Source organism: Haliotis rubra, unplaced genomic scaffold (assembly GCF_003918875.1).
Source record: "Haliotis rubra isolate DU_JTF1 unplaced genomic scaffold, ASM391887v1 Scf122, whole genome shotgun sequence".
NCBI classification, from domain to species: Eukaryota; Metazoa; Mollusca; class Gastropoda; order Lepetellida; family Haliotidae; genus Haliotis; species Haliotis rubra.
In genome coordinates, this window is record NW_025765137.1 from 1514678 (window position 1) to 1541218 (window position 26541).

At 38.2% G+C, this 26541-nt stretch overlaps 1 protein-coding gene and 1 long non-coding RNA gene across 2 annotated transcripts in view; both read right to left on the minus strand.

The window, feature by feature from the left end:
• The window catches only part of LOC124265901, an 83540-nt gene that overhangs the window by 32726 nt on the left and 24273 nt on the right, over window positions 1-26541 (minus strand). Inside the window, exons 8-24 of the mRNA XM_046700754.1 lie at window positions 26378-26512; window positions 24853-24941; window positions 24055-24192; window positions 23473-23568; window positions 23174-23257; window positions 20802-20947; window positions 19871-19967; window positions 18488-18645; window positions 18156-18159; window positions 17978-18097; window positions 10506-10628; window positions 10208-10365; window positions 8481-8687; window positions 7911-8045; window positions 7511-7684; window positions 5458-5620; window positions 4551-4703 (exon numbers count right to left, since the gene is read on the minus strand). Coding sequence (XP_046556710.1) covers window positions 4551-4703; window positions 5458-5620; window positions 7511-7684; window positions 7911-8045; window positions 8481-8687; window positions 10208-10365; window positions 10506-10628; window positions 17978-18097; window positions 18156-18159; window positions 18488-18645; window positions 19871-19967; window positions 20802-20947; window positions 23174-23257; window positions 23473-23568; window positions 24055-24192; window positions 24853-24941; window positions 26378-26512 — 2180 coding nt within the window. The remainder of the gene's footprint in view (window positions 1-4550; window positions 4704-5457; window positions 5621-7510; window positions 7685-7910; window positions 8046-8480; window positions 8688-10207; window positions 10366-10505; window positions 10629-17977; window positions 18098-18155; window positions 18160-18487; window positions 18646-19870; window positions 19968-20801; window positions 20948-23173; window positions 23258-23472; window positions 23569-24054; window positions 24193-24852; window positions 24942-26377; window positions 26513-26541) is intronic.
• Window positions 12596-14505, minus strand: LOC124265884. The gene is made up of 2 exons (XR_006895575.1): window positions 14314-14505; window positions 12596-13353 (listed from the first exon to the last, which is right to left on the minus strand). It is a non-coding gene; the product is annotated as an uncharacterized LOC124265884 (long non-coding RNA).

Consider the following 26541-nt stretch of genomic DNA (forward strand, 5'->3'; position numbering starts at 1 on the left):
AACTGCTGCAATCGGGTCGATCGGTGGTAGTGTGATAGCATCTGCATCGTCTTCTTTCATCAGATATGTCTGCGCCACATTGCCATTTTTAGATGGTGATGAGAGATCTAGGTTATTGACCATCCAATACCGTATCTCAGCATCGGAGAAAATAACTCCTCCATCATCCTCTATACCATCATCATTGATGAGAGGTTGGTGCTGTTCTGGACTGCGTGCTTCTGTCTCTACGTCCGGCGATGCTTGTGCAGCTCTGTATGGTGACCTGTAAGGTGATCTACGTGGTGATGAACGAGGAGGAGATCGTCTAGGTGATCTACGTCTATGGGTTGATCTTCTCGGTGACCTGTGAGGAGAACGTTGATAGCTTCGTGAAGCTCTTGTGTAGTCCCTCAATGTCCTTCTAGATAATGATGATCTGGATTCAGCTGCCCTTCGCGAATGCCTTCGCGAAGCTTCCTCTGCGTCCGGTCCGGGGGAATTACGATAAGACCTTCGCGAAGGCTTTCGTGATGTCTGATGGTCCGAGTCCACATCTTGGGATGAAGGTGACGAGGGTGATGATCTATCCCGCCTTCGCGAAGGCCTTCGCGAAGGCTGTACATCTAGGTCCTTCGTGGAGGTGGTCCGTGCCTTCCTTCGCGAAGGTGACATCGTCCTGGCTGCTACGTTGACGGGGGGTGCCTCTGGGGTGCTGTCTACGTTGGAGCCTTCGCGAAGGCTCGGTCCTTGCTTCTGCAGTCTATATCGGTCTTCCATCATCGTCATAATTTGCTGCATCAGGTCATCAGGGATGGTCTGCGGCGATGTTGTCTGAGCCTTCTCTGCGGTGTTAATGATGGGGTCCACAGCAATAACGTCTGACATCAGTGTAGAGGCATCAGGCTGCATGGAGATCTCTGCTGAAGTCACTGTCGCTGACACCGGTCGCTTCTTGTGCCGTATGTCGGGGATGATAATCGGCTGGTCATCGTAAGAGGCCCATTTCTTCGGCTGGAACGATCTCGGCTGAGAAAGTTCTCGCTGTCTTCGTAGACTTTCCTTTGTCTGGGGAGGCCGGTCGCTTCTTAGAGGTGACGGACTGCGTCCCACGTCCCTCTTCCGATGGGGTCTCTAGCAGAACACCAGACGGTAGGGGGTCGATCGCCAGCAGCTGACTAGATGGAGTATCTGGAGTATCAGCCATATTTAGCCCTTGTTTGCGTGACCTATCTGCAGCACGTCTTAAGACGCAAAGATAATATTTATTAAATGCAGAATTAGATAAATTAATGCAATAACTGCAACGTGAATCAAACGCACACGGCGTAGAACAACTAGGGCATATTACATGCGGATCTGAGGCAGAAAAACGTAATCTACAAATAGTACAGATTTTCATCAACGTAATACTAGCTGAACAATCACGAATACACGTGAATAAACAGTAGAAATACGATAAATAATCAATACAAATTACTGAAGGATACTAGCTATACCTCTATAGTACACTATAAGAGGTAATAAACTAAGAAAAATCAAAGGATATGTTGTGTAAGGAGACACAGGCGCTCTCGCATCCTGCTCACTGGGCGAAGGAGAGAGTGAAGCACGAGGTGTAAGGTGGCGACACCTTTCCCGCCAGAAGGGATTAAAGGGGAGCAACTCGTGGTGAGTACCAATTAGTGATTTTACATTGAAGGGAGCTTCAATTAAGGAGATACAAGTGTTTCCACTATGTTCGCAAGAAGAAGAAGACAAGCAAAAGAGCATGAGTCAGGATAAGGAAAAATTTATAAGCTTGTAAAACGTTATTACTACTACATCTCATACACCATTTAAAAGATCTAATCCCACTGTTGATAAATATGAAGTTTATTTTTATAATATAATTCAAATAATACAACTACAACTTAAATAAATTTATTTTTTAATGAAAAGGCAAGTTTCCATTTATAATGTCCAGATAAGCCACGAAAGAAGCAAAAACTATGGCGATTTTTTTCCATTTGTGACATGTCATAACATGCCCGTGCCTTTTTCTTTCATATTTTCATTTTTACGTAATCAGAAAATTATTATAAAAAGATTTCTTAAATAATATGTATGGTCGCTTATTTCCCGATATCAGTGGCTTTCCGCTCGGTAACAGGACATAACAACGGAAAATACCTTGGTTTTGGAAGCTCCGTATGAATAACATGCAAGGCAAATCGTTTGATGTCGGGCATCGTTAGAAAGCTCTGAACATCAACAATATCACTGTACCCTTGCCAAGAGTATTTTCACAGTTGTAAGAAGCGATTTTATTGGATAAAGATTGGTTTCTAATGACGCTTTTTCGCCACAGTCTGCTATAAGGGTCGTGATTGGTCAAAACCAGACACATGACCTAAGGCAGCCAATCATATTACGGCAATGGATACCGTCCTCGTAAACGAAAAGTTTTAGATTTAGACGAAAGTTTTGGGTAAAATAATGCTATTTTGAACATATTAAGCAAGAAATCGCTACATATACGTAAATTATGGGACTTATTGGACGTATCGTGCTAGGTTATGACCTGTGACAAAAATGCTTCATGCATATTTTTTCGCATTAACCCATTCAACACCGCAGGCCGCTTAAGCGGCCACAACGTTATGAGTCCCCAGACACCGGAGGCCGATTAAGCGGCCAGGCAATAGTCACGTCAAAATGAGACATAATTTTAGTAGCAATAAAGCGTGAAGATTGAGGTGGCGAGAGCCGAGATGTCACTTGTCAGTGACTTGACTTCCATTACATGATCGCACAAAAAGATGGAAATAGTAATTTTATATGTACGTTTGACAACTTTTATGAATGCTGTTGTTGATTTTATTCATTAGTGTATTCAATTTATTTAATAATTTCCTCGAAACATCGTTACTTTGCTTTTTGACAATGTTATTGTGGACCCGCTGCCGAAGCATGTGTCCGAGAATCGTTGTTTTCAATAACATTGAGAAAAATAGTTTATAATTTTAATTCTGCCGATAATATATGATCAATTGAAATTTAATAAGTGTTTTCAGACATTGTGAAATGTGATGGATTTAATATATGAATCATAAGTCAGGTAAGTTCCTAAAATTACGTCTCATTTTGACATGACTACTGCCTGGCCACTTAAGCGGCCTCCGGTGTCTGGGGACTCATAACGTTGTGGCCGCTTAAGCGGCCTGCGGTGTTGAATGGATTAAACTATCTTAACTCTTAAAGAAGTTATAAATTTGTTATACTTCAAATATTAATGAATAACTTTTTGAAATGCAAATCATTTTGTCCTGACCGTTACAAGGACTGTCCAAACCGTTACTTTGCAGAATGGTAACGGTTTGGACAGTAACGGTCAAGACAATTTGTAAGTAAATCTTAAATAAAAAAATGAATGATCCCTAAAAGATTTCAAAGGACATGCCTTTCACCTCTTCCATTCCTGGGCACCATATCCATTGAAATTTAAAAAAAAAAGAGATACATATTTGACACAAAATACACTGGTAACGATCTGGACAGTAAAGGTTGACACATAACATTTATACTTATTTGACAGTGTCAGTTTTCTTCAAAATGTATTGAATCTCTTTATTTCATTTGCTGTCACATCCACAGGGGCTAGCTCAAACAGACACAGGAAGTAGTATTACAATCCAGCTCCAGGGAGATATTATTACAGGAATTTCATACACTGGTAACGGTCAGGACACAGAATCACAGGACAAGCATGTTACAATTTGTAGAAAAAACCTTTTTTAAGTTAAAAATAATTGAAATGCAGTCTGAGTATGCTTGATCAATCCTAATTGGCATAATATGAATTAATTTGTTTATTTGCATTTATATTTACATTATTTGTGAACATTGATATTAGGACCGTCACATCCGGGACGGAGCAAATCTTCCAATTTTGACCCCAAAATGTGGTTAAGTATTAATTTCAAAATGACAAGACTAATGATATACCACATTTACTGACTAGTAAACATCTAAATATGTTTTCTTGAACAAAATAATCCTTTTATACTCACAGATTTTTTTTTTATTCGGAACGGACAGAATATCCTACCAATTTTGAAAATGACCCATATGTACGTTTGACATCTTTTATGAAAGCTGTTGTTGATTTTATTCATTAGTTTATTCAATTTATTTAATGATTTCCTCGAAACATCGTTACTTTGCTCTTTGACAATGTCATTGTGGGACCCGCTGCCGAAGCATGTGTCCGAGATTTGTTTTTTTCAATAACATTGCAAAAAAATAGTTTATAATTCTAATCCTGTCAATAATATATGGTCATTTGAAATTTAATAAGTGTTTTCAGACATTGTGAAAAGTGATAGATTTGATAAATGAATCATATGTTAGTTAGGTTCCTAAAATTATATATCATTTTGATGCAACTACTGCCTGGCCGGTTTACCGGCATACGGTGTCTGGGGAGTCGTGACGTCTTGGCCGGTTTTCCGGCCTACGGAGTTGAATGGGTTAAAGAGACAACATTAAGCAGTGCACCTGAGGCTAAATTCCATAAAAAGCACACTTACCTTAGGTGCCACCTCTGTAAGAATACAGACGTGTGGAGCATCAAAACAGGCACCAACAAATGTTAAGATATTGTTGTGACGTACTTCCTTCATCAAGACCATCTCTAACCTCAGACTTTCATTGTTGATGTCAAGAGAGTCAATGTTGAAATCCTATGAGTGAAAAAGACGAGAATGACTTGCATGAGTATGATGTAGTACCACCTGTCATACATGTATGCTTTCAAAAAGGCATCATGGAGTAGTAATGGTTTTGCTCTGAAGAAAGGCTTTTAAGAGTCTTTAACCATGCATATTTATGCCAGAACACACTGTCCCATTCAAATTTTAAGATACTAACACGGTCCTTCACATAGTCAAGTGTATTTTCAAAAATCATACCTTTCCACTAACATTTAATGTTCATATTCATAGTTTTTTCCCCTGCAGGATAAAGGTAATGGCATGAAAAATTATTGGGATATCTATTACTATTATCAAGTCTGAGATTAGGAAAAGCTGACTGATGGACTGCCAGTTAAAGTCACTGACAAAGTTAAAAAGACTATTTATTGGCAATTTCCTTGGGTCTTTTGGGCTGTATTGACTGTTGGCCCTGTCTAACTCACTACTCACTGACAATATGATGTTATATCTAACAGTATATATTCCATGAAGATATGTTTCCGATAGTTTATAAGAAACACATTATTTGAAAGAGGTTATAACACTTGTGTATTTAAGGATGATAAATATCTTGTGTTATGAATAAAATGATGTGTTTTGTAACTTTCGTTTGACACTGTTTACAAAATACAATGTTTATTCCATATACAGAATGTTTATCATTCCAATACACAAAAATTAATCTCTATTTAAAAATAAAATCTGTTATCTTTATTTAGTAGCTTATGATAGTATATGTTACCTGTTCATGACATTTCTGATGTCTCCATGTAACGACATTACCAGTTACTTTGTCATTAGTATCACTGGCTGTGGAGAGCAGACTGATAGCCCGATCAGCAGCAGTAATTTCATCCCATTTCACCAACCAATCAAGGTTCGCCAGAGACGCCAAACGAGCATGCCTGTCAAAATATGGTATGAATACTGAAAGCATTTACTACTGACTGATCAAACATGACATAAATAGAGAATACTACACGAGGTCTCATTACATACGAAATATACGAAACGAGTGTCTTCCCTATGGTATCTGACCAAGCGAAAGCGAGGTCAGATAACATAGCGAGGTCACGAGTTTTGTATAATGAGTTTTGTAATGAGACCGAGTGTGGTATTTTATTTATTACCCACGTCTTACATGCATTAAATTGACAAAATGGCGTATTTTTGTTATGTTTTTGGTTTCAAACCAAAACCGGTTTCATAAAGAGGTTGCGGAAGAGTTTTGTACTGTAGTGCAATATTTGCATGACTTGTCACTGTAATGACGTCACTGCCTTGGTAACCGACGTCACTATGCATGTCAGTTGTCATCGTCTCGTACAGCCTCCTACAGTAAACTACTCCGTAGCACCTCGTTTCTTGGTTTCCAGTTGCTTCACTCGGCTAACATCACTGGTGGAAACATTGCGTTTATGTTTTTCGATGGATATAATGTCTCAGTTCGACTCACAATTAAACAGCGATAGGCAACGTTCTCAATGTTTACATTCCCACAATGCATTTAAGTTGTAGAAGGAATGAATTCACGTGTTTGTTATGAATGAAACAATAGTTACGTCAGAAAGTGACCTAATTGAGAATTCATCGGTTATCCAATCAAATCGTTAGAATCTCAGGTCAAGTCGTTACGACACAGGTCAACGCAATACGACACTCGTGTGACGGATGAGATTAGTGTGCAACTACCAATACGTTGACCTTGTGGGTAATAAATAGTAATACTATCCTTTTGTGTTCCAATAACACCAACCATAATATGAAAACTGCAGGTGAGATATTGAGTTTGGTTTTACGCTGCTTTTAGCATTATTCCATCAATATCACGGGGAAAGGAGAGAGAGAGAGAGAGAGAGAGAGAGAGAGAGAGAGAGAGAGACACCAGAAATGGGCTTCATACATTGTGCACATGTGGGGAATCGAACCCGGGTCTTCAGCGTGGTGAGCAAATGCCTAAACCACTAAGCTACCCCACGCCCTGACAGACCAAAAGATATAAAGGGTGTCATGATCAGGAAGGTCAAAACATGTCAAAGAATTTATTTTGTTATTGTTTCAATGAATAACTGCTGACTTGCTATTGTATTCCTTACCCAATATTGTATTCATTACCAAATTTAAGGATGTGTAACATTTTTTCTTCATAGTAAGTGGATTCACTGCATTGCAAATTCAAACCAATCAAGGTGACATCATAAACAGAACAAGTGTTTGCTACTAATGTGGCAATGTCCCCCGCCGCTAAAGAAAAATGAAATATTTATAACGTTTTCACTAGTTATTATTTTTGGGTCACATACAAGATTCTTGAAATGACTGGTGTCTGCAAAATCCCCCAATGTAGGCTTTCACCAAATTTGAAGATATTGGGTACATTACAGTCCACGAGATATCGCTTTACATAAGTTTGAACAGTGTTCAAAGTTTCATGGTGACCTTGAAGATAAGGTCACGGTCATCCAAACTGGTGTCTGCACAATCCCCCAATGTAGGCTGTCACCAAATTTGAAGACATTGGGTATAACAGATCATGAACTATTGCGTTAACAAGAATCAGGACGTACAGACGGACGCTGCTGAATACATAGTCCCCCGTTCCACATTGCGGCGGGGGACAATAAATCATGTGGATACACCTGGCCAGGTATTGCAATGCAGAAAAAGACAAGTTTGCAAACTTCAAGAGCAAAATGGGGCCAAGTCTTCACAAAAACAAGATTAACAGAACAAAAGAAATGTCTAAAATTGATTTTACATATGGCTCCATTAACAAAATGATCAAATAGCATTACCTTCTGCTGAGAAATCTGATGAGGAAGAAAAGTCCAACTGCCAAACCTGTCCCAAACATTAATGGCAGAATCACGGCAACAGCCAAGTGCGTGCCACACGTCCCTCCTGTGTAGCCATCATTACACTGACAGGTGTCTGGGGATTTGCAGAACCCATTCGCTCCACAACCAGGGCTGCAAGGGACGTGAAGTAGGCATGCCTGTATACATCACATTCACTGGGAAAACTAAGCATATCCAAAAATCCCTCAAATACCATCTTTTTATCAGTTTTTCCTCCCAACACTGATATGTAAATATAATCTGCCTGTTTACATTTAAAAATGAAGACCCCAGATGGAGTTAGGCTGCTAAAAATGTAATTACTAATGCTTAAAAATAATACCAAATTGGTCCTTACTTGCATATGGCTTCATCACAAAGGGCACCCTGCCATCCAGGGTCACAGATACAAACACTTGGGACATCACATCTGCCATTTTTGCAGGAACAAATCATATTGCTACAATCATCTCCATAGTATCCAGGAAGGCATCTGCAAACAAATACAGACATCATTCCTTATTTGTGCTTAACTGCTGAAAGTTCTAGGTATCATACGTGATTTTTGAGGCGGAAGTCGTAATAAACTACCGGGCAAAATAAAGTCACTGATTTCACTTGACCAAAAAATAGAAACATTTAACATGTATGTGAGATTTATGATAAGTATTTTACAAAACAGAAATCATTTTCCAATAATTTAACTGAAAATTCATTGTAATGCTGGTGTTTGCCACAATTTATTAAGAAAAATTCAAGGGGTCAAAATTACAAATTAAACAAGAAAAAGTCATCAAAATCCCCCTCAACTGTAAAATACTCTTCATGAATATGTCAACTAGTTATAATTATGTCAAATGTTACATTGTTCTTCACATTGATTTAACGAAAACAAAGAGATGTAAAAAGGAAAGGCAAAACAACCCACGTGCAAGTTTCCATGGCAGTGCATGTTCCGTATGTATAGAAATTGATGTCAGCGGGATTTAGCAGAGCCCCTCCACATCCAGAAGAACAGAAGAACGGTGCTACTGCAGGTTCTTCACGAACAAAAGGAACAGGTGTCGCTGTGGAAGGAGGTATTGGGACGATCTTTTGCTCATTTCGAGAAAGCATACCACTTGATGAGTTGTAGCTGTGAACAAGAAGACAAAGTCATCAATATCCCCCTCAACCGCAAAATACTCTTTATGACTATGTCTACTAGTTATGATTATGTCAAATGTTTTGAAGTGTATACAGCAAAGTGGAAGGAGAGTATTGAAAGGTTTTTAAGATCTGCTGAAGAAAGGAGCACTATCACCAAATTCAGTTGAAGCCTAACTTGTTGCCATGGAAATGCAACAAGATGACATCCTCATAGTCACAGCCTAAGTCATGTTTCCATGGAAACCACAAAAACTAAAATTCATATCTGGGTCTAACCCCCAAAAGGCACATCTAGGGATCATGCTTGATATGTGTACCAAGTTTGATGAAGCTAGCATGTATAATTTAGGAGATCTGCTCCGGACAAGATGACATCCTCATAGTAAGGCCTGAGTCATGTTTCCATGGAAACCGCAAAAATAACATTCGCATATGGGTCTAACCCCCAAAAGGCACTTCTAGGGTTCGAATCCCGGATGGGACTCAACCCCAAAACAAACAAAACAGTACTAGAATCTGTACTTTACTGAGAAAGTGTAATCCAAAATAAAACATGTTACATTTGACCACTTTCTAAAAATCGCATTGTGTATTTCAAAATGTCATCAGTCGAGTATTGGAGGTCTTGATATTTTATAGTGTCAAAACACAAATAGACTGGTTATTTGCATGCTACCAAACAGACATGACATGTCTGCCACTGCAACTATAAATCGCCAGCAACTAGTTCAGTTGGTGCCAAACACTCTAAAGTCAGCTACCCAAACTGGCGTTCCGGTATTTTCAATAAATTGTGGCCTTGTATATAGAAAAGTATAAGATGATCTTTCTTCAACACCAGAAGACATCTTACAAGGCTCTGACTCTGGACTGGATGGATAAGTTCATGGCTCAATGGTAATGCCTAGTCTTTACAATTTATGAGAAATACATGCATGGTCAAACTTTGTGACAAGTTGGTTACAACTTGAAATAATAATAATAATAATAAATGGATATTTCCCATGCGCCATAGTCCATCCAGAGCATGCTCAAAGGGCTACATATAAAAAGAGTCACTAGAGTTCAAGAGGAAGATATGACAATTAGCCAAAAATAACCGTGAGAATATTTCGCAGTTATAGGTTGTAGACTTTTTTGAAGAGGAAGGTTTTGAGTCCCGATTTGAATGCTTCTAGGGATGAAGCATTTTTTATGGGAGTAGGAAGACTGTTCCATAGGGTTAGTGCTGCAAATATGAATGACCTATGGCCAAAGTGTTTGAGACGAACTTGGGGAACTGAGAGAAGATGTAATAACACAATGGTAGTACTGGGACGATTGATTGGTTGTTGTTCAACGCCGCACTCAGCAATATTCCAGCTATATGGCGGCAGTCTGTAAATAATCAAGTCTTGACCAGACAATCCAGTGATCAACATCATGAGCATCAATCTACGCAATTGGGATACGGTGACATGTACTGGTGGTACTAGAACGAATGACAGGAATACATATAGTACTTACTATCTTGTGTTCATTTTCGTTGTGTTTGGATATGCAGTCTGTCCAAGTATATAATTATATGGCGGCAAGTAGAGAGGATAAAAGGCCTCCATTACAACTTCTAACTGTTCCGTGGCCTCTTCACTTTGCATCACCATAGTTCGAGTGAAGATAGCTACCTGTAACATTGACCATCTTGAAACATAGAATTTTGTTATACTCATGTTTTTTAACTAGTGTATCACAATATGTATCAAACTTCAGGTTTTACCTGTCTTTTATGCTTACAACAAAATAATATAAATTGTAAAATACTTGCATTTGTGGGCATGACGCCAAACTCTGGGGGTATAGGATTACAATGGACAAGAAATCCTCGATAACCAGGTCTGTTGCCATGAACGTCGAATGATACACCTCCTGTTAACCCAGCAAAAGAAACCTGCAACAAATACAACTTGGACTGAGTGGATATTGACAAAGTTTTAAAATGCACATAGCTTTTAGAGCTACATCCATGCAGGGATTTTGCTGGTGACAAATGTTATGATGGCACTCTCATAGGATATTCTTCTGTACCATCATCAACATCACCAATATTCAAAATATGTGGAGATGCGAATATTTCCTTCCTGCATGATTCGGTATGGTAGCTTAGTGGTTAAAGCATTTGCTTGTCTCATTGAATATCCGGGTTCGATTCTCCATATGGGTACAATGTGTGAAGTCCATTTCTTGAGTCCCCCCGCTATGATATCCATTGGATATTGCTAAAAGCGCACACACAGAAACATATTTAGAGCATCTTTGATAACAATCTGTCAATACCATAGAAAAAAGACATGTAAATACTGCAGGTACTGTAAACGTATTATATTTCGCGCAGGTTTTATTTTCGCGCTTTATTTATTCATTAAGATTTTATTTACTAGTACATCATGAAGCCAATAGTCACTTAACACTCAATCATCTCATTCACAACAACCCGGCTTGTTTGAAATCACAAAGAGCTTCATATACAGTAGAAGTTAATTCGTCAGATCGTCAGAATTCGGGAACATAAGACTGATGTGTTTTTCATCTCTTCCGTGAGTAAACGGATTACTGTGTACTAGTATATCGCACAGATAGAGATTTCCTGTGAGTAAGCAATAAACGCCGCCTGACAGGTTAAGCCACTCTGTTTGTTTACACTGCTATTAGTGGCGGCCAAAGAGATAGCTGGCAGTTCCGGCAATTACTGATTGCGCGAATAATTGACCGCGTGATGTAGTCTAAACTGTCAATTCCGCGAAAATTGCACCACGAGAAAATAAGTACGTTTACAGTAAATGACAAAGATTGACTGAGGTAAACCAATATTCAACATGAGCAATAAATTCAAGCCTTCAGCTTGGATATGTTAAGACAAAATCACCCTCTGAAGGACTGACTGACTGAGTTTGGTTTTACGCCGCTTTTAGCAATATTCCAGCAACATCACGGCGAGGGACACCACACATAGTACCCATGTGGGGATTCGAACCCGGATCTTCGGCGTGACAAGCCAACACTTATCCACTAAGCTACCCCACCGCCCCTCCTCTGAAGGAAGATAGCCATCTGGCTACTATAATGTTATGCTGATGACGATACATCATTATATTCCTGAGCACTTTTGGGTTCTATTATCAATCTATGCTTTTATAAACAAACTATACAGAAACAAACCAATTCACATTAAGCATGAATGTCAGTGTGGACATCCCAGCTGAAATGAGCAGGAAAAGACCATGGTATACCATGGTATACCATGGTATACCATGGTAGACCATGGTTCACAGACCATGGTTGACCATGGTGTATCATGGCTTACCACATCCGGTAAATGGCACCACAGTTTACCATGGTCAAAAGAGACCATGGTCTACCATGGTGAAAAAAAGACCATGGTGTACCATGGTCAAAAGAGACCATGGTATACCATGGTCTACCATGGTCAAAAAAGACCATGGTCTATCATGGTTTAACCACGTGCGGTAAATGGCACCACAGTTTACCATGGTAAGATAAGACCATGGTCTACCATGGTAAAAAGAGACCATGGTGTACCATGGTCAACCATGGTAAAAAGAGACCATGGTATACCATGGTCTACCATGGATTACCATGGTAAAAAGAGACCATGGTGTACCATGGATTACTACTGAAAAAAACTGAGACCATGGTCAGTATACCCTGTTCGGTAGATGGCACAACAGTTTACCATTAGAATACCATTATTTAGACTATGGTAAGAAACCAACTGCGCCATACCACAATATATACATTGTAGTCACATACACCATGGCATAGAGATCAATTAGAATATTGGGTATTGAAGAATTAACATTAAACAAACTCATGCACTGAAAACAAACTGTTCAAATTATGAAGACACATTTTATTGCTGACACTGACAGATTTAAATGAAAGACAACTTGAGGACAGTTGTTGGGAAACTCACAGGGATTGAGGGATATGCTGTGCAACAAGTACAAGTCTAAAGCAAACTAGAATTACATATCCAGTAATGCTGCTAGGGACAAATGGCATGTGGACATGTTCATCATTTTTCAGAGGATATTCTTATCTATTATTATATTCTAAAAACATCTTTAGGGCAGCTTGGATGTCAGTCTATATCCAGGAAAATTAACCAATTCAGAACACCATTTCATGCAGTAATATACAATTTCAGAAAGAGTAATCACTTCAGTCTATATGGTTTTGAAGTAGACATAATAAATGAGAGTCACAACCAACAGAGAAATTACAACAGGGCCCAAAATCATCTACCTGGAAGTTGTACAAGGGGGCATCACAATTTCTCTCAGAAGAAACAGGATATACACAAGTCTGAAGAACCTTCGGAAAGAGCAGTGGTGACATCCCCGAAAATGTCCACGTTGGTTCAGGGATATTGAGTGAGTGAGTTTAGTTTTACACCACTTTTAGCAATGTTCCAGCAATATCACGGTGAGGGACACCAGAAAGGGGCTACACACATTGTACCCATGTGAGGAATCGAACCCAAGTCTTCAGTGTGAAGAGCAAACACTCCGGCACAGGAATAAACTCATCTTGTAGAACTTTATCTTCAGTGTTTCAACATTAGGACCATTTCTTCAGAATCGTCCAGTGGAAATCTGAAAAACACACCAACATTTAATCACAATCATTCTATTTCAAACAGTCTTAAGCAAATATCAAAAAAGTGTTGTTGTTTTTTAAATATATATTTACAGTTGCTCAAAATGTTATGTATTTTTAACATATTGCAAATATTTTTCACCAGACTCTAATTATATTATTCAAAATAATTTCATTACACTGATGGCAGATGACTTTAAATTATTTTTGTAATATGAAGAGTCTATGCCAAGTAACACAACATGTATTAGAAATTAAAACACAAAATTGGCTTCTAAATCACTAGTCTACATTCATGACAAAATATAATATTCTGAAATGTTTACATTTCCCATAATTTATAATAATCAACATATCATAACATAGAAAAACGTATCTTACTGTAAGTGAACCTATTTCCACGTTAGTGAATAGCTAAACGTTTTGGCACAGTCATTTTTGGTTTACAGTCAGTAGTTATTCCAAAACTGAATACAAATACGATAGAAAAGAAAATGAAATATCCATAAACGTGCCTGTAGCAATTATCTCCCTTTTTATGACCCTTTGAATTTATTTTGCTGTCTGTGTAATCTAAGCAAACAAACTGAATCTTTCAGGCTGACCTCTACAAGCCCCGTGAACTTTGACACCATTCGATCACTGATAACTTAACTAAAAAAAGTCATAACGGTTTTGTTTTTTTTAAAAGTACCGTTGGACAATGGTCGTGTGTTAACAAAGATATGTAGAACATATTGCACAAAACCCAAATTAACACTGACTTTCCGTTTGAGGGATGTACATTGTATATAAAATGAACACTGCTATATCTTATATCGCTTCTTCCGTCATTCTCCTCAAAACTGTTGTTTACCACGTCACATACGTTCAGATATGTGCGTATTCCCGAACATCAAAACAATTTCAATATATCTGCACTCAAAACAATTTCAATATTGCTGTTATTTACTTACCGCTCATGCTTATGTCCACTGGAATTCAACTTGAGATGTATCCATCGGCACTAAATCTAGTCTATTCCTTTTTCATGAGTTCTTGACATATCCATCGCTGGATTATCCTCGAAATCCGTCATTGCTAATATATTAGGGATATTCTTCGCTTGGATCGTTGTAGTCTATTGCCAGTGTTGACAAAGTTGTGTTTCGCGCTATCACTGGTTTTATGCTACCACAAATGTCTACGTGACAAGTAGCAGCTATGGCATCGGTCGCGTGCCGGAAACGGTCGCGTGTCTCCGTGTCATTACTATCTCCATTCGGCTTGTCCCGAATGGCGCCGAGTTGGAAGTTGAAACATATTTTTAGAAAGAGAAAATTAATTAGTACCGACCAGGGATGTATCGTAACTATGTATGTAAAAGGCTGTATGATTAGTGCTATCCGTTCTTGAAGTCGCAAATAAGATTACGTAAGCCGCGAAGGGCGTGGCGTGTTTGCAATCACGCGATCGAGGTTCTTCATAACAACACTCGTGAGTCAACAGTGGATAATTTCTCATCTTATTAACAAATAAAGGCAAGAATTACAATATCAAGGCATCAACATCAAAATTAGAATTCATAAACAATAATATTGTCAACGGGCGGAATCGCGAAAAAGATATTCAGCGTACACGTTCCTTCGTCGATCATAACGTGGAAGAATAGTTTTGCACATATCCCGGCAATAATTTAAATTTCATTAATCTACTTTGATGTTATCTCTTCCGGTCATATTGCACGTGCTGAACAGGAAGTGACAGTGAAATGTGTTCTAAAATCGGAGCTTCACCATTAACATTGCGAAAGACGTACTTATAACAAGTATGGCACGCTTTGCCGATCGTGATCACTCAGGAGAAATTCAATGAAATGAGACGATTTTGACATTGGACTTTCAAATTTTATTTTATGGAGTAAATATGAAAAAGAAAGAGAATTAAAATCTTCCAGCACTAATTGGTTACGCTGTTATTGACAGAAGGTAAGTTTTACGCAGAACTGTCTATGTTTCTAAAACGGATCGTGTTAGGCACAGAATATTGTTTCGCCTTCTGTCGTGCATTGTTTATGTTGTTGCTGTATGTTTTGAAAAATCAAAAACTAAAGGCAACCAGGCACAAAAACTAGTAAGACCACGAGAGACGGGGTTTACACAGTTTAATGGACAACTTTAGCAAAGGGGACGGGCAAAATTATTTTATTTTCAAATGTACGGAGGGTTAATTTTGTTTTGATTTTCAAGTGTATAAGTCGTCCTTTGTTCCTTATTTGTTTGTGTGTTTCTGTAGCAACAATGAGAAAGTTAAATTACGTGAACTGTTCCCGTTGATAATTGTTTTTTATGAGATTGTGTTCTTGTATTTTTCATTAAAACACACTTCATTTTAACTTGTCTCTCACCGAGTGAAGTGTTCAATTTTAGTTGTTTAATGCACACAGACGTAAAAACAAGGATCTGTAAGGTATCTGTCATGAACATTCATTAAAGGCAAACTAACTCAGGAAAAACATTTTCATCTGAGATGTTTTACACACGTCCTTTGTAATGCTTTTAGTATAATGCCTGTGTAACACTTGATTGAATGCTCCCGCTATTTTGTTATTCATAAATGAAACACAATGTCATGAAACAGTCAGGATTTCAATTTAAATTTTTTTATTTATCACAGTTTGAAATGTAAAATTGGTCTGTCATGACCATGGTCTACCATAGATTTGTCTGTGATGACCATGGTCAACCATTACTTTGTATGAGAACAACACCATGGTCTACCATAGTTTTGTTTAAGATGACCATGGTCTACCCTGGTTTCTGGTGACCATGGTCTAGAATGACCATGGTCTGCTGTGGTATACCATGGGGAGCATGGTCTACCATGGTATACCATGGGGAGAAATGTTGGTGACCATGGTCTACCATGGTTTCTGGTGACCATGGTCTATAATGACCATGGTCTGCTGTGGTATACCATGGTGACCATGGTCTACCATGGTCTACCATGGGGAGAAATGTTAGTGACCACGGTTTAGCATGGTAAACCATGGTAATACCATGGTTTTCCGTGGTAAGCCATGGTTGACCATGGTCAACCATGGTGCCTTTTCAGCTGGGATACACAGCATACTCTTGTTTAAACTAAACGTCTCTAGAGATTTGACAAAAGGGGTGGATATTAAAACCATAGACAGGTACAATTTCATCAACTTGCAGTGAACAAACTATTTTCAAACATCAATGAAAGAAATTATTTTAGACTAATTACTAGCCAGTTTTGTGCCCCCTTAATAAATTTTGAATTGGTCTTATGCACTTGAACATATGGACTGTCAAAGAGAGATTCAGTATTAGTGTGGGTAATTAATAGTGTTGGGAATTGGAATCTCATAATTGATGATTGGTTCATTACAACCGATCAGTCATCGAAAATAATTGGTTTGCGTCATTTATCAAATGTTCCTGTTATCTTTGTTGATGCACACACAAAAAATAAAGAACAAGAAGACAAAGTCATCAATATCCCCCGCAATGGCAAAATACGCTTCATGATTATGTCTACGAGTTATGATTATGTCAAATATTTACGAGTTATGATTATGTCAAATATTTAGGTGTGTATATAGAAAGGTGGAAGGAGAGTATTGAAAGGTTTTTAAAGTTCTGCTCCAGAAAGGAGCACTATCACCAATTTCAGGCTAAGTCAAACTTGTTGCCATGGAAATGCCAAAAATATTTTATTCAGAATTCCAAAACTACCAAAAGGCACAAATACACCACCAGATCTATCTATGTGCCAAGTCTGGTGAAGAAACATTCAACGGTTTTAGAGTTCTGCTCCGGAAAAGAGTCCTACCACCAATTTCAGGCTAAGTCAAACTTGTTGCCATGGAAACGCCAAAAATATTTTATTCAGAATTCCAAAACTACCAAAAGGCACCAGTTCACCACCAGATCTATCTATGTGCCAAGTTTGGTGAAGAAACATTGAACGGTTCTAGAGTTATGCTCCGGAAAAGACAAACGCTTTGCGGGGGATAAAAAACATGTACCGGTAGTAATTTGGGTCTTTTGCACATTGCACAAAATCCATTGGCAAATTTCACATATTTAAAGGCTGATTAGTATGTTAGGAACACAGATTTCCTGGATTCTTTAAGATAAATTCAATCGTGACTTGGAACGAGCTTGTAGTGCTTATGAAATGAAAATTTAATGACACAGACAAAACCAACCTTGTGTAAAATATGGTTGATGCAAACAAGTGTTCCAAAATTGGTTGTGTTCGATTATGAGAAAACACAATCGATTGCTTTGTCGTTTAGGCACTGCGACCAATCTTTGATTATTTCAATTAATCGGACCACCACTATTAATCAAAAGAGATAAATAACAGGTTGGTCTAGAAGTCCTGAGGGGTTCAAACAGGAAAACTAATACAGCGTTTATGGAATGTCATAACATGAAATGAGAAGAAAAGACGAGTAGCTATCCCGTTTGTCAGTTATTTGTTGAATTGACTTGAATGTACCATTCTGCAATATCTGTGCAAAGAATTGAATCTTGACCAAATAACCTTGTGATCAGCATCATGAGTAATGACCTTAAATAAAGTGAAAAGTTTTTCTCTGATTCTTACATTTCTCACTGCCAGTGCAATTTTGTCTCCAGTGATTGTTTGTCTTTGGTCAATCAGGTTGGTCATTGCTGTTGCCATTGTCCTGACGGCATCATAGCCCAAAGCAAACTCTGCTCCCACCTAAAAGAAAACATGGAATACATTTGTAAGTATTGATTAGTTAATAAAATAAAGTCACCTTCCTTCTGACATATATTTGGTTGTTTGGTTTGTTGCTTACCACTGCACAATATTCCACCTATATGGCAGTGGTCTGTAAATAATCCGAGTCTGTACCAGACAATCCAGTGATCAACAGCATGAGCATCCATCTACGCAACTGGGATACAATGTGTCAACCAAGCCAGCAAGCCTGACCACTCGATCCCGTTAGTCACTTTTTACGACAAGCATGGGTTACTGAAGACCAATTCTAACCAGGATGAATGCCAGTTGAATACAACCAGTTGAATGGTGTGAATGCCCCTCATGTCATTGAAATCTCCACATTGGTGGTGAATGAATATTTACCTCATGGATGACATATTTGACCGGCCGTGGTATATAGATCGGTCACTGTACATGTGATAACCCATGACTCTCAACCAGTCGTCAGATGTATAGGCTGTCAAATCATACGTTGAAGCAAATCCATGTGTTCCTCTGTATGCTACAGTACAGATTGGCATCTGGAAAACCGAACATAAGTTTCAACAAGACCCATCAGAACACGACAACAACTCACCTTACATCTAATCTGCTGCAATTTGGAGGGGTTTTGTTAGATGTACCGTAGAAAAGCCGAATTTTGAGGACAAAAAAAGCAGTCTGTGGAAGGGGGTCGGCTTATCTATGAGATATAATTTCACGAAAGTATTTTTTTTCAGTTCGTCAGTGCCCTGTCAGGACGATCTTACATGTTAGCGGTACACCTGCCTGGAATAGCACTGGAAGTTTACGACGATTACAGCCACTTTGTTATAAATGATCAATAAAATACATATTAAAGTATTGAGTTTAATTTTATATTAATTAAATATTAAATTTATTAAGTTTTGTACCTACCTATTTACACACAAAAAATCCACAAAAAAGAGAAGTTATAATCCTGTCCGGTCGCCATTTGACATGTGCCAATGCGATCAGCTGTTTCCTGTGACATCACATACGGTGAGTACAGCCACATTGTTATAAATGATCAATAAGATACATATTAAAGTATACAGTTTTCGTTATTCCAAAATATTGTGCTCTTATTCGTTCTTAAGTTTCGTACCTACCTATTTACACACAATAAATCCACAAAAAAGAAGTCATAAACATGTCCTGACACGTGCCAATGTTTGATGAGTAAATGATGTATTTTCAGAATGTTTTATAGTTTATACAGTATGAATGTATTAACGTATTATTGTGTTCTGGAGATGTTGTATCAAGGAAATTGGTGAGTTACCAGGTAATACACATAGGTATAAAAGTGTGCCTAACATCTGGAAATGACAGTCTCATCATGAGTTCTAAAAGAAAACGTCACATCTACGATGCTGCCTTCAAGTTGCTTCAGAAAAGAAATCCACCTCTTTTTGAGACCAAGTCCAGATAGTTTCCATGGATATCAAGAAAACTAAATATGCCAAGAATCTGTAAATAGGTTCAGTTTGAAATACCTACCAAATTTTTTTGAATTTTTTTTTGACTTGTGCTACGGTTACAAAATGATTATGGACGGAGAAAGCATTATATGTCAAGGGCATAAATATACTTGCAATAAAATAAGCAGTTATTTCTTTGTTTATCAAGGAATTCAGTTTTCTAACAAAGCAATGAGGGCAAATTAATGATAAACCTTAACTCAAATGTGCCTTTATTAAAAACATTATCCCACATTGGTAATAATAATCCCTTTTCTCTTACCATCATACATTCCGCATGCTGGTTCCCCCAGGGGAATTGCCAAATAAAGATGCCAATGAAGACCCATTGGTATCCATGCAAGGCGGACATTCCATAGCTAGAAATCAAGACGGTTTGAACATGTATAACTATTTTGAACCCGACCTGAATTATATCTTTGCCATAAATTCTGGTTCAGATGTCTGGTCTCAAATGATGAAATGTTACTTCTTCCATCTTATGAGCATGTATTGTCAACTCACAATTTGGTTTGTTTTTGAATATGAAAACTACTGAATGGCTGCTACTATGGATATAAGGGATGTCTACTGGCAAACAAGGATAAGTTGAGCACCGACCTGACAAATGACCCGTATTAGCATGTATGAGTGCTGCCCACTGGCACTTGCGATTGTGAGCGAAGGGGCCCAAGGTTGTCCGTGATCAAGTGTAGTGCTACACCGACCACGTGAGAGTCTTATGAGCAAGGCCTGTGCAGCTACGAGCGGAATCAATTTCATCGACATGCACTGCACGTGCACTAGCCTACATCTGCGTCGGTCCAACTTATCCTTGTTTGCCAGTAAATGAAACATGCTCTTGCACATCTAGCTTTGATGAGGATACCCATTAAGAGGAAAGAATTTATCACACAGGATTAATCTTGCCATTGAAATGATCACAATCGGTTGGGGGTTCTACACTCCCGATTTCCTAGTACCCAAAAAGACAACATAATTATGACTATTTTGTCACACATAATCACACTCAATAACAAGGAAAACAATCTAAGGACCATGTTGTAATTGCTAAATCAGAACATCATTATTCCTCTAAGGAAGTTACTAATCAAAGTACTAAACAATATCTGTATTATCATCTGAGAACACTTGGGACATGTACACTCTTTTACAATTATTTATCTGTAATCATCTTGTAACTTGATACCTACTTGTAAGCTTCTCTCAAGACATGGTAGATAAGTGGAGCTGTGACATATGAAAAGATGATTCTTGTTCCTAAGTTTTTCACCTTTTCCATCGTAGTGTCAAGGTCATTTCTTACCCAATCCTCAGGCCTTAACTGTGGCACTACAACCTGAGAAACAAAGAACACTGATGAGCATTGTAGCTAATACCAGAGATGCCAACTCTATTTTGGGCCTAAGTGTAATACTAGAGGTCAGAAAGTGTAATTTGGACCTAAAAAGTGTAATACTTGTCTGCCGATCACTTCAACATGGTACACGTTTTCACGAAAGGAAGATTCTAGACAGAAACACATATGACCAATCATTATGAAGCTCCATATATCGAAAATTGTTGGTCAGGTGACTCAAAATACTTTAATTCCTTGCAAGTTAATTGGAATGAGTGTGATGCTAAGACTAAGCGATTCCTATCGGTGCAAGGCCATTTCTGCACCCCTGCAGCTGTGCGTTACGAAACACTTCCCCTGTGAAAATTTATCCACTATATTGATTTTCGTAAAACAAGTAGAAAAGCGTAATTTTCGCAGAATAAGTGTAATGTCGTAATTTAATGGTCAATATCATGGCGGGGGACACCAGAAATGGGCTTCACACATTGTACCCATGTGAGGAATCGAACCCAGGTCTTCGGCGTGACGAGCGAACGCTTTAACCACTAGGCTACCCCACCGCCCCATTTGTCATGAAAACAACAAATTTAATGGCTGACCTGTATTGACTTCATCATACTTGATTGTCCTGTTCAGATTTCATGTTTCGTTACTTAGTGTGTAGCATTATTTGCATGATAGATCAGTTGTCATGATGAAGTATTTCACACGCAATATCAGAGAGCATTGTGAACTCTTAATGGAAAATATTTGTTACATGTAACGATTACAGGCGTGGAGGAGTTTACAAACTGAATGAACATGAAGACCAAATATCAAGGGTTGTACACAAACATTCCTTCACCAAATATGGACTGCACAGACAAGTTTTTTGAAAATCGAAGCAACTGGAGTGAACACCTAAGTAAAGTAGTCCTAGCAGAATAGTTTTGAGAAACTCCTTGAGGTGATCTATGGGCTGAATCAGACTAATCAGCCGATGGAGCAGCTTCTCTCCTGTCCAGAGTGATTATAAGACCAAGATGATTGGTTTGGTTTGGTTTGGTTATTGTTCAACGACACTCAGCAATATTCTGTCTATATGGCGGCAGTCAATAAATAATCTAGTCTGGACCAGACAATCTAGTGATCAACATCATGAGCATCGTTCTACACAATTGGGGTACGATGCCATGTGTCAACCAAGTCAGCAAGTCTGACCAACCAATACCGTTAGTCGCTTCTTACAACAGCATGGGTTACTGAAGAACAATTCTATTGCGGATCTTCACGGGAGAGTACCAAGGTGAGGTCTTGCCTGAAAACATTTCTTTGCACAACCCAAACCTGTCTTCAGGAAGAGGAAAGGAATCACCCAGGGGGCTGACAATCAGAGGAGGCTGACAAAGTAGTAAAGGACGGACCCAGGGGTTATTTTTCAGACTGGATATTTTTTATTTATTTTTTATATAATTATTTCTCAGACTGAAGGCCATGATTGTCTTTATTCAGCTATTCCTTTCGTAAACTTGAGGCAAAATAATGTTTTTTATTTCAGCATTTGCTGAACAAATTCAAATTTTGCTTTTTCTCTCAATCTATACTGCACAGCTCCAGATAAGAGTTAGCTCATGTGGGTACTGTACCCACTGTATTTTTTGGGAGTGGGTATTATGAATGTTGAGTGGGTATTTCATTTTCCGTTACCCACTGCCTTTAAATACGTGCGTATTTCAGTCATTTTACTCACCTAAGTCTTATGTCATTGAGTAAGTTTACTAAGCAGGTATGTTCTGCCTTATGTCATACCTAATAAAAACCAACTTAAATATAATTGAAATGATTTCATAAAAAAACACTGATCCTGTACTGACAGTACAACACTTGTCCTATCGTAACAGTACAACTTGATAGCAATCGATGTCTTTTACATTACGCAAGCGATTTTTATAAATATATTCCGTACGCATTTGTTTTAAACTTTTTGCATATCTAACATATGTAATGCGTAACTGGTACGCAACAATTATTTTTTCAATGCGTAATTGGAAATTTTCTCTGTGTATTTTACCCAGATACTCAGCATATCTGGGCCTCTGTTATACTGGAAGAATATTTGAACATTTTCTAAATTGAGATCAGAGCTAAAGACTTTTGTTGTAAATACTGGTCTCTGTTCTTTTTTCACCTGGAGATGAGAACAATGTTATTAGGAGTGAAAACACATGCATACATAATATTTACCTCTCCCATGATTTTTATTCCATTGCTTTGAGCTTTGTCATAGATGATATTGTTAAGTTCATATCCTGCAGATCGTATAATCAACTGAAATGCAAAATGAAAAAAGTGATGGCCAGTTTTGAGATCATAAAGATGGAATATATAAATTAAAAAGTTCTTACAAGTTGACAGCATCTTTAGCCTCAGGGCACAATCATTTCATTTTTAAAACATCATATCAGAATCTTACATATTTTGCAATGATTCTAACAAAAAGTGCTGTTTTGATGTTTGTATTCATATAATGTAATGATACTTACAATATGGGTCCATTTTCTTGATTTGGCAGCAAGAAACACACTGTGAATTGCGGCGCCGTCGTTCCAAGCCAGTCTGTTGTAGTACGGGTATAATGACTGGTTGGCAACAAGACAGGCAGTCAGACATTGGAAAGGCAAATACAGGTTTTTTTAATGCCCTGAACAAACTTGACCTTCTTTGTGGTAACAAACATACACCCTTCAGCTGAATCTATCAAGTCATGCTTGTTATGCAAGGCAAATTATGTATTGCTTGGTCAGGCTTTGTGATCACAGACTCAGACAATGAAGATTCCAAATATTCTTTGCAATATGTTTTTCAGTCACTGGTTTGTAAGTTGCAGACCTAAGCTTCTAATTCATGCTCCCCCAAAAAGTAAATGTTCCCATATACAGCAAGCAGCAAAGTTTAAGTAGTAAAATTAGGAAACATTGCGCTGGCATTAAAATGTTTTCTGACATTTAACTGCCCTGGCATTCAAAGTACCAATTTTTGCTGCTAAATTTGGAACTTAAAGTAACAACACAATGTTCACAGACCAAGGGTGGAAGGAATCTTGTATGTGTCAGATTTGTTGTTACCTTGTCCCCAAATTCAATCTTGGTTTCCCTGGTGGATATAACAGGCATCTTGTCACCATTGAGAAGAGGAGTAATACCCTGGGTCAGTTTGTTGTGTCCAAATCCAATTATTCCTCTCACCATTTCATTTGGATTGGCCTAATGAAAAGAAAAACACAAAAAAGAAGTAAGAATTATATGAATGATCAAATGTGAGTCAAAACGATAGGTTCATAATTGGTCTTATCAATTTCTGGAGCCTTAAAAGAGATAGAGACACATACATGAAGACCTGCCCAAAAAAAACAAAGTGCCATCATGCTTTTCCATGGACCAAGTCTGTTTCAGAGATCCTTTGTTTGTAATGCTTGGTTATATTGAGTGGTTTCAAACAGCAATTTTTATGTGTTTGAATAATATATACTTGCCATAACCATTGAAATTCTAAAATAAGTCCGCAGGGTTTATTCTTAGTTACCTTCCTCATGTCCTGTACTTCAGTCACCAACATCAAAGTTTGAAGTGATTGTGATTTCTTGTCAATATTTATTGAATGAATATGAAATAGAAATCATCCGCAGCGTTTGGTTTTGTTCTGTCCCTGAACTTATAATATCCATGCAATAGTGTTTCAGATTGTTTCTGATCTCAAAATTTGGAATTATACAATATATCATGATACTTATCACAATACAGCCTTGTGTATATACACTTGGAACTTCCAATACCTATCCCGACCCAAAACTTACGTTATGAATACAATCACGATCAACTCTGAAAACCAATTAAAAAAAGATGTAGAACATATAGACATATTACCTTTCCAGCATCAATCATTTGTCTGTACGTGCTGACAGTAGAGGTGATGTCATTCCAAGTATTAAATGGCTGCAGATGTAGAGTTCGATCTGCGAACAGGAGTTTTAGTGTAGTGAGTTAATGTATCATTGTAACCAAAGTTTCATAATGTCAATTACTATATCAGTGTTCACGAATAGTGTTTCAAAGTAACAGGACATTGGGTCCTGTAGGTTTCAGGTGTCTGTCTGACCCACTGAAAATTCACAGTGCCCATAGAATAAAAATTTAACATTTCTTATAATTGGCATTGACATTATAAAGAGCAAACAAGTGTGACATGTCACATATAACAACTTCAGTCAAAGTCATTGTGAAATACAGTCGTACACTGGAGCCGGTGGGTTGTAGACTTCCATCAGACTGTCAGCATATCGAGGGTCTGACACTATTTGTGAACACAAACCACCATCATCAGACTGGAAAATTTATTTTAAAGTACAAGTCATACACATCCAACGAGATTTTCATTGTTGGGTTCAACAATACTTCCAGTGACAAACAACGTTACATTCCTTTTCGAATGGTCCCATGGTTGTCAGTTGACAGTAAGAAACCGATAACCCATGCAGGAATAACAACTTTCCGATCTAACCATCCCCAAATTAGCCAACTATTATGACTGTCAACAGCTGTGACAGCAACTCATGGTTGTACACCTGGTCCAGTCTAGTAAAGTCATATTTGGCGGTCATGCAATTTGGAACAAGAACTGGTTGTTGAATATACGCTTGTCACCGGAAATCTGGTAATTGAAGTAAGCTGGGTTCAGTCTTCTGTCGCAAGTTGGCGTTCGCAAAGGGAGCCGGGAACCAGCTTAATACCGGAAGTAGCGCCTCATGAGACATACAGGCCCTATTGATAGGCGTCCCCTGGACATCTACTTTTATACATCAAGGTAAAACCCTGCGACAGCGTAAACCAAAGCCCAGCAACACTTCATGAATTGGCTCAAACACTGTAGGAGGAATGGAGAAGGCTCCCAAGGCCAGAATTCAGAAACTAATTCAATCAAGGCCTTGACATTTCAGTATGTTTATGCAAGCACATGGCAGTGCTTCAGCCAGAATGTTTTTGAGTGTTGCCAACTGGCATCTTAACTATTAAAATGTGTGCCAATGCAGTTGAGACTTTTGCCATTCATGGTAACCATGGTATAAAAGACCTGTGGATTATATTAAATGTTGCGCCAATGGGCTCTCTAGCATTGAAAAAAGTGCCATTGCATATTTTTTAGTGTGAATGGCGCAATGGCACAGATATTGAGTATGATTTAACCACTGACCATCTGCACATAATCCATGAGTTATGAAATCCAGAACATCATACAGACAAACTTTGTCATTCCAAATAGGTGAATGTCATGTTTAACAGAACAGTAGTTTATTCCCTGAACAATAACAGTTGATTTGTTCAGCTATGTGTCTAGTTTTTAGCTGGAGAGTAAAGAATGACATATTACAGACAATGCATTTTGTCAACTCACTTATAAGTATTCCTGTGAAGACATCATTGTTGATATCGTTAACTGCAAACTGAATGAAAGATTCCACATGAGGCTGCACATCTGAGCTAGATCCTGAGTGGTAGTTGTCTATGTAGGATGCGATGTGGATGTCAGCTGAAACAAAACAGATAAAACTAAATTAG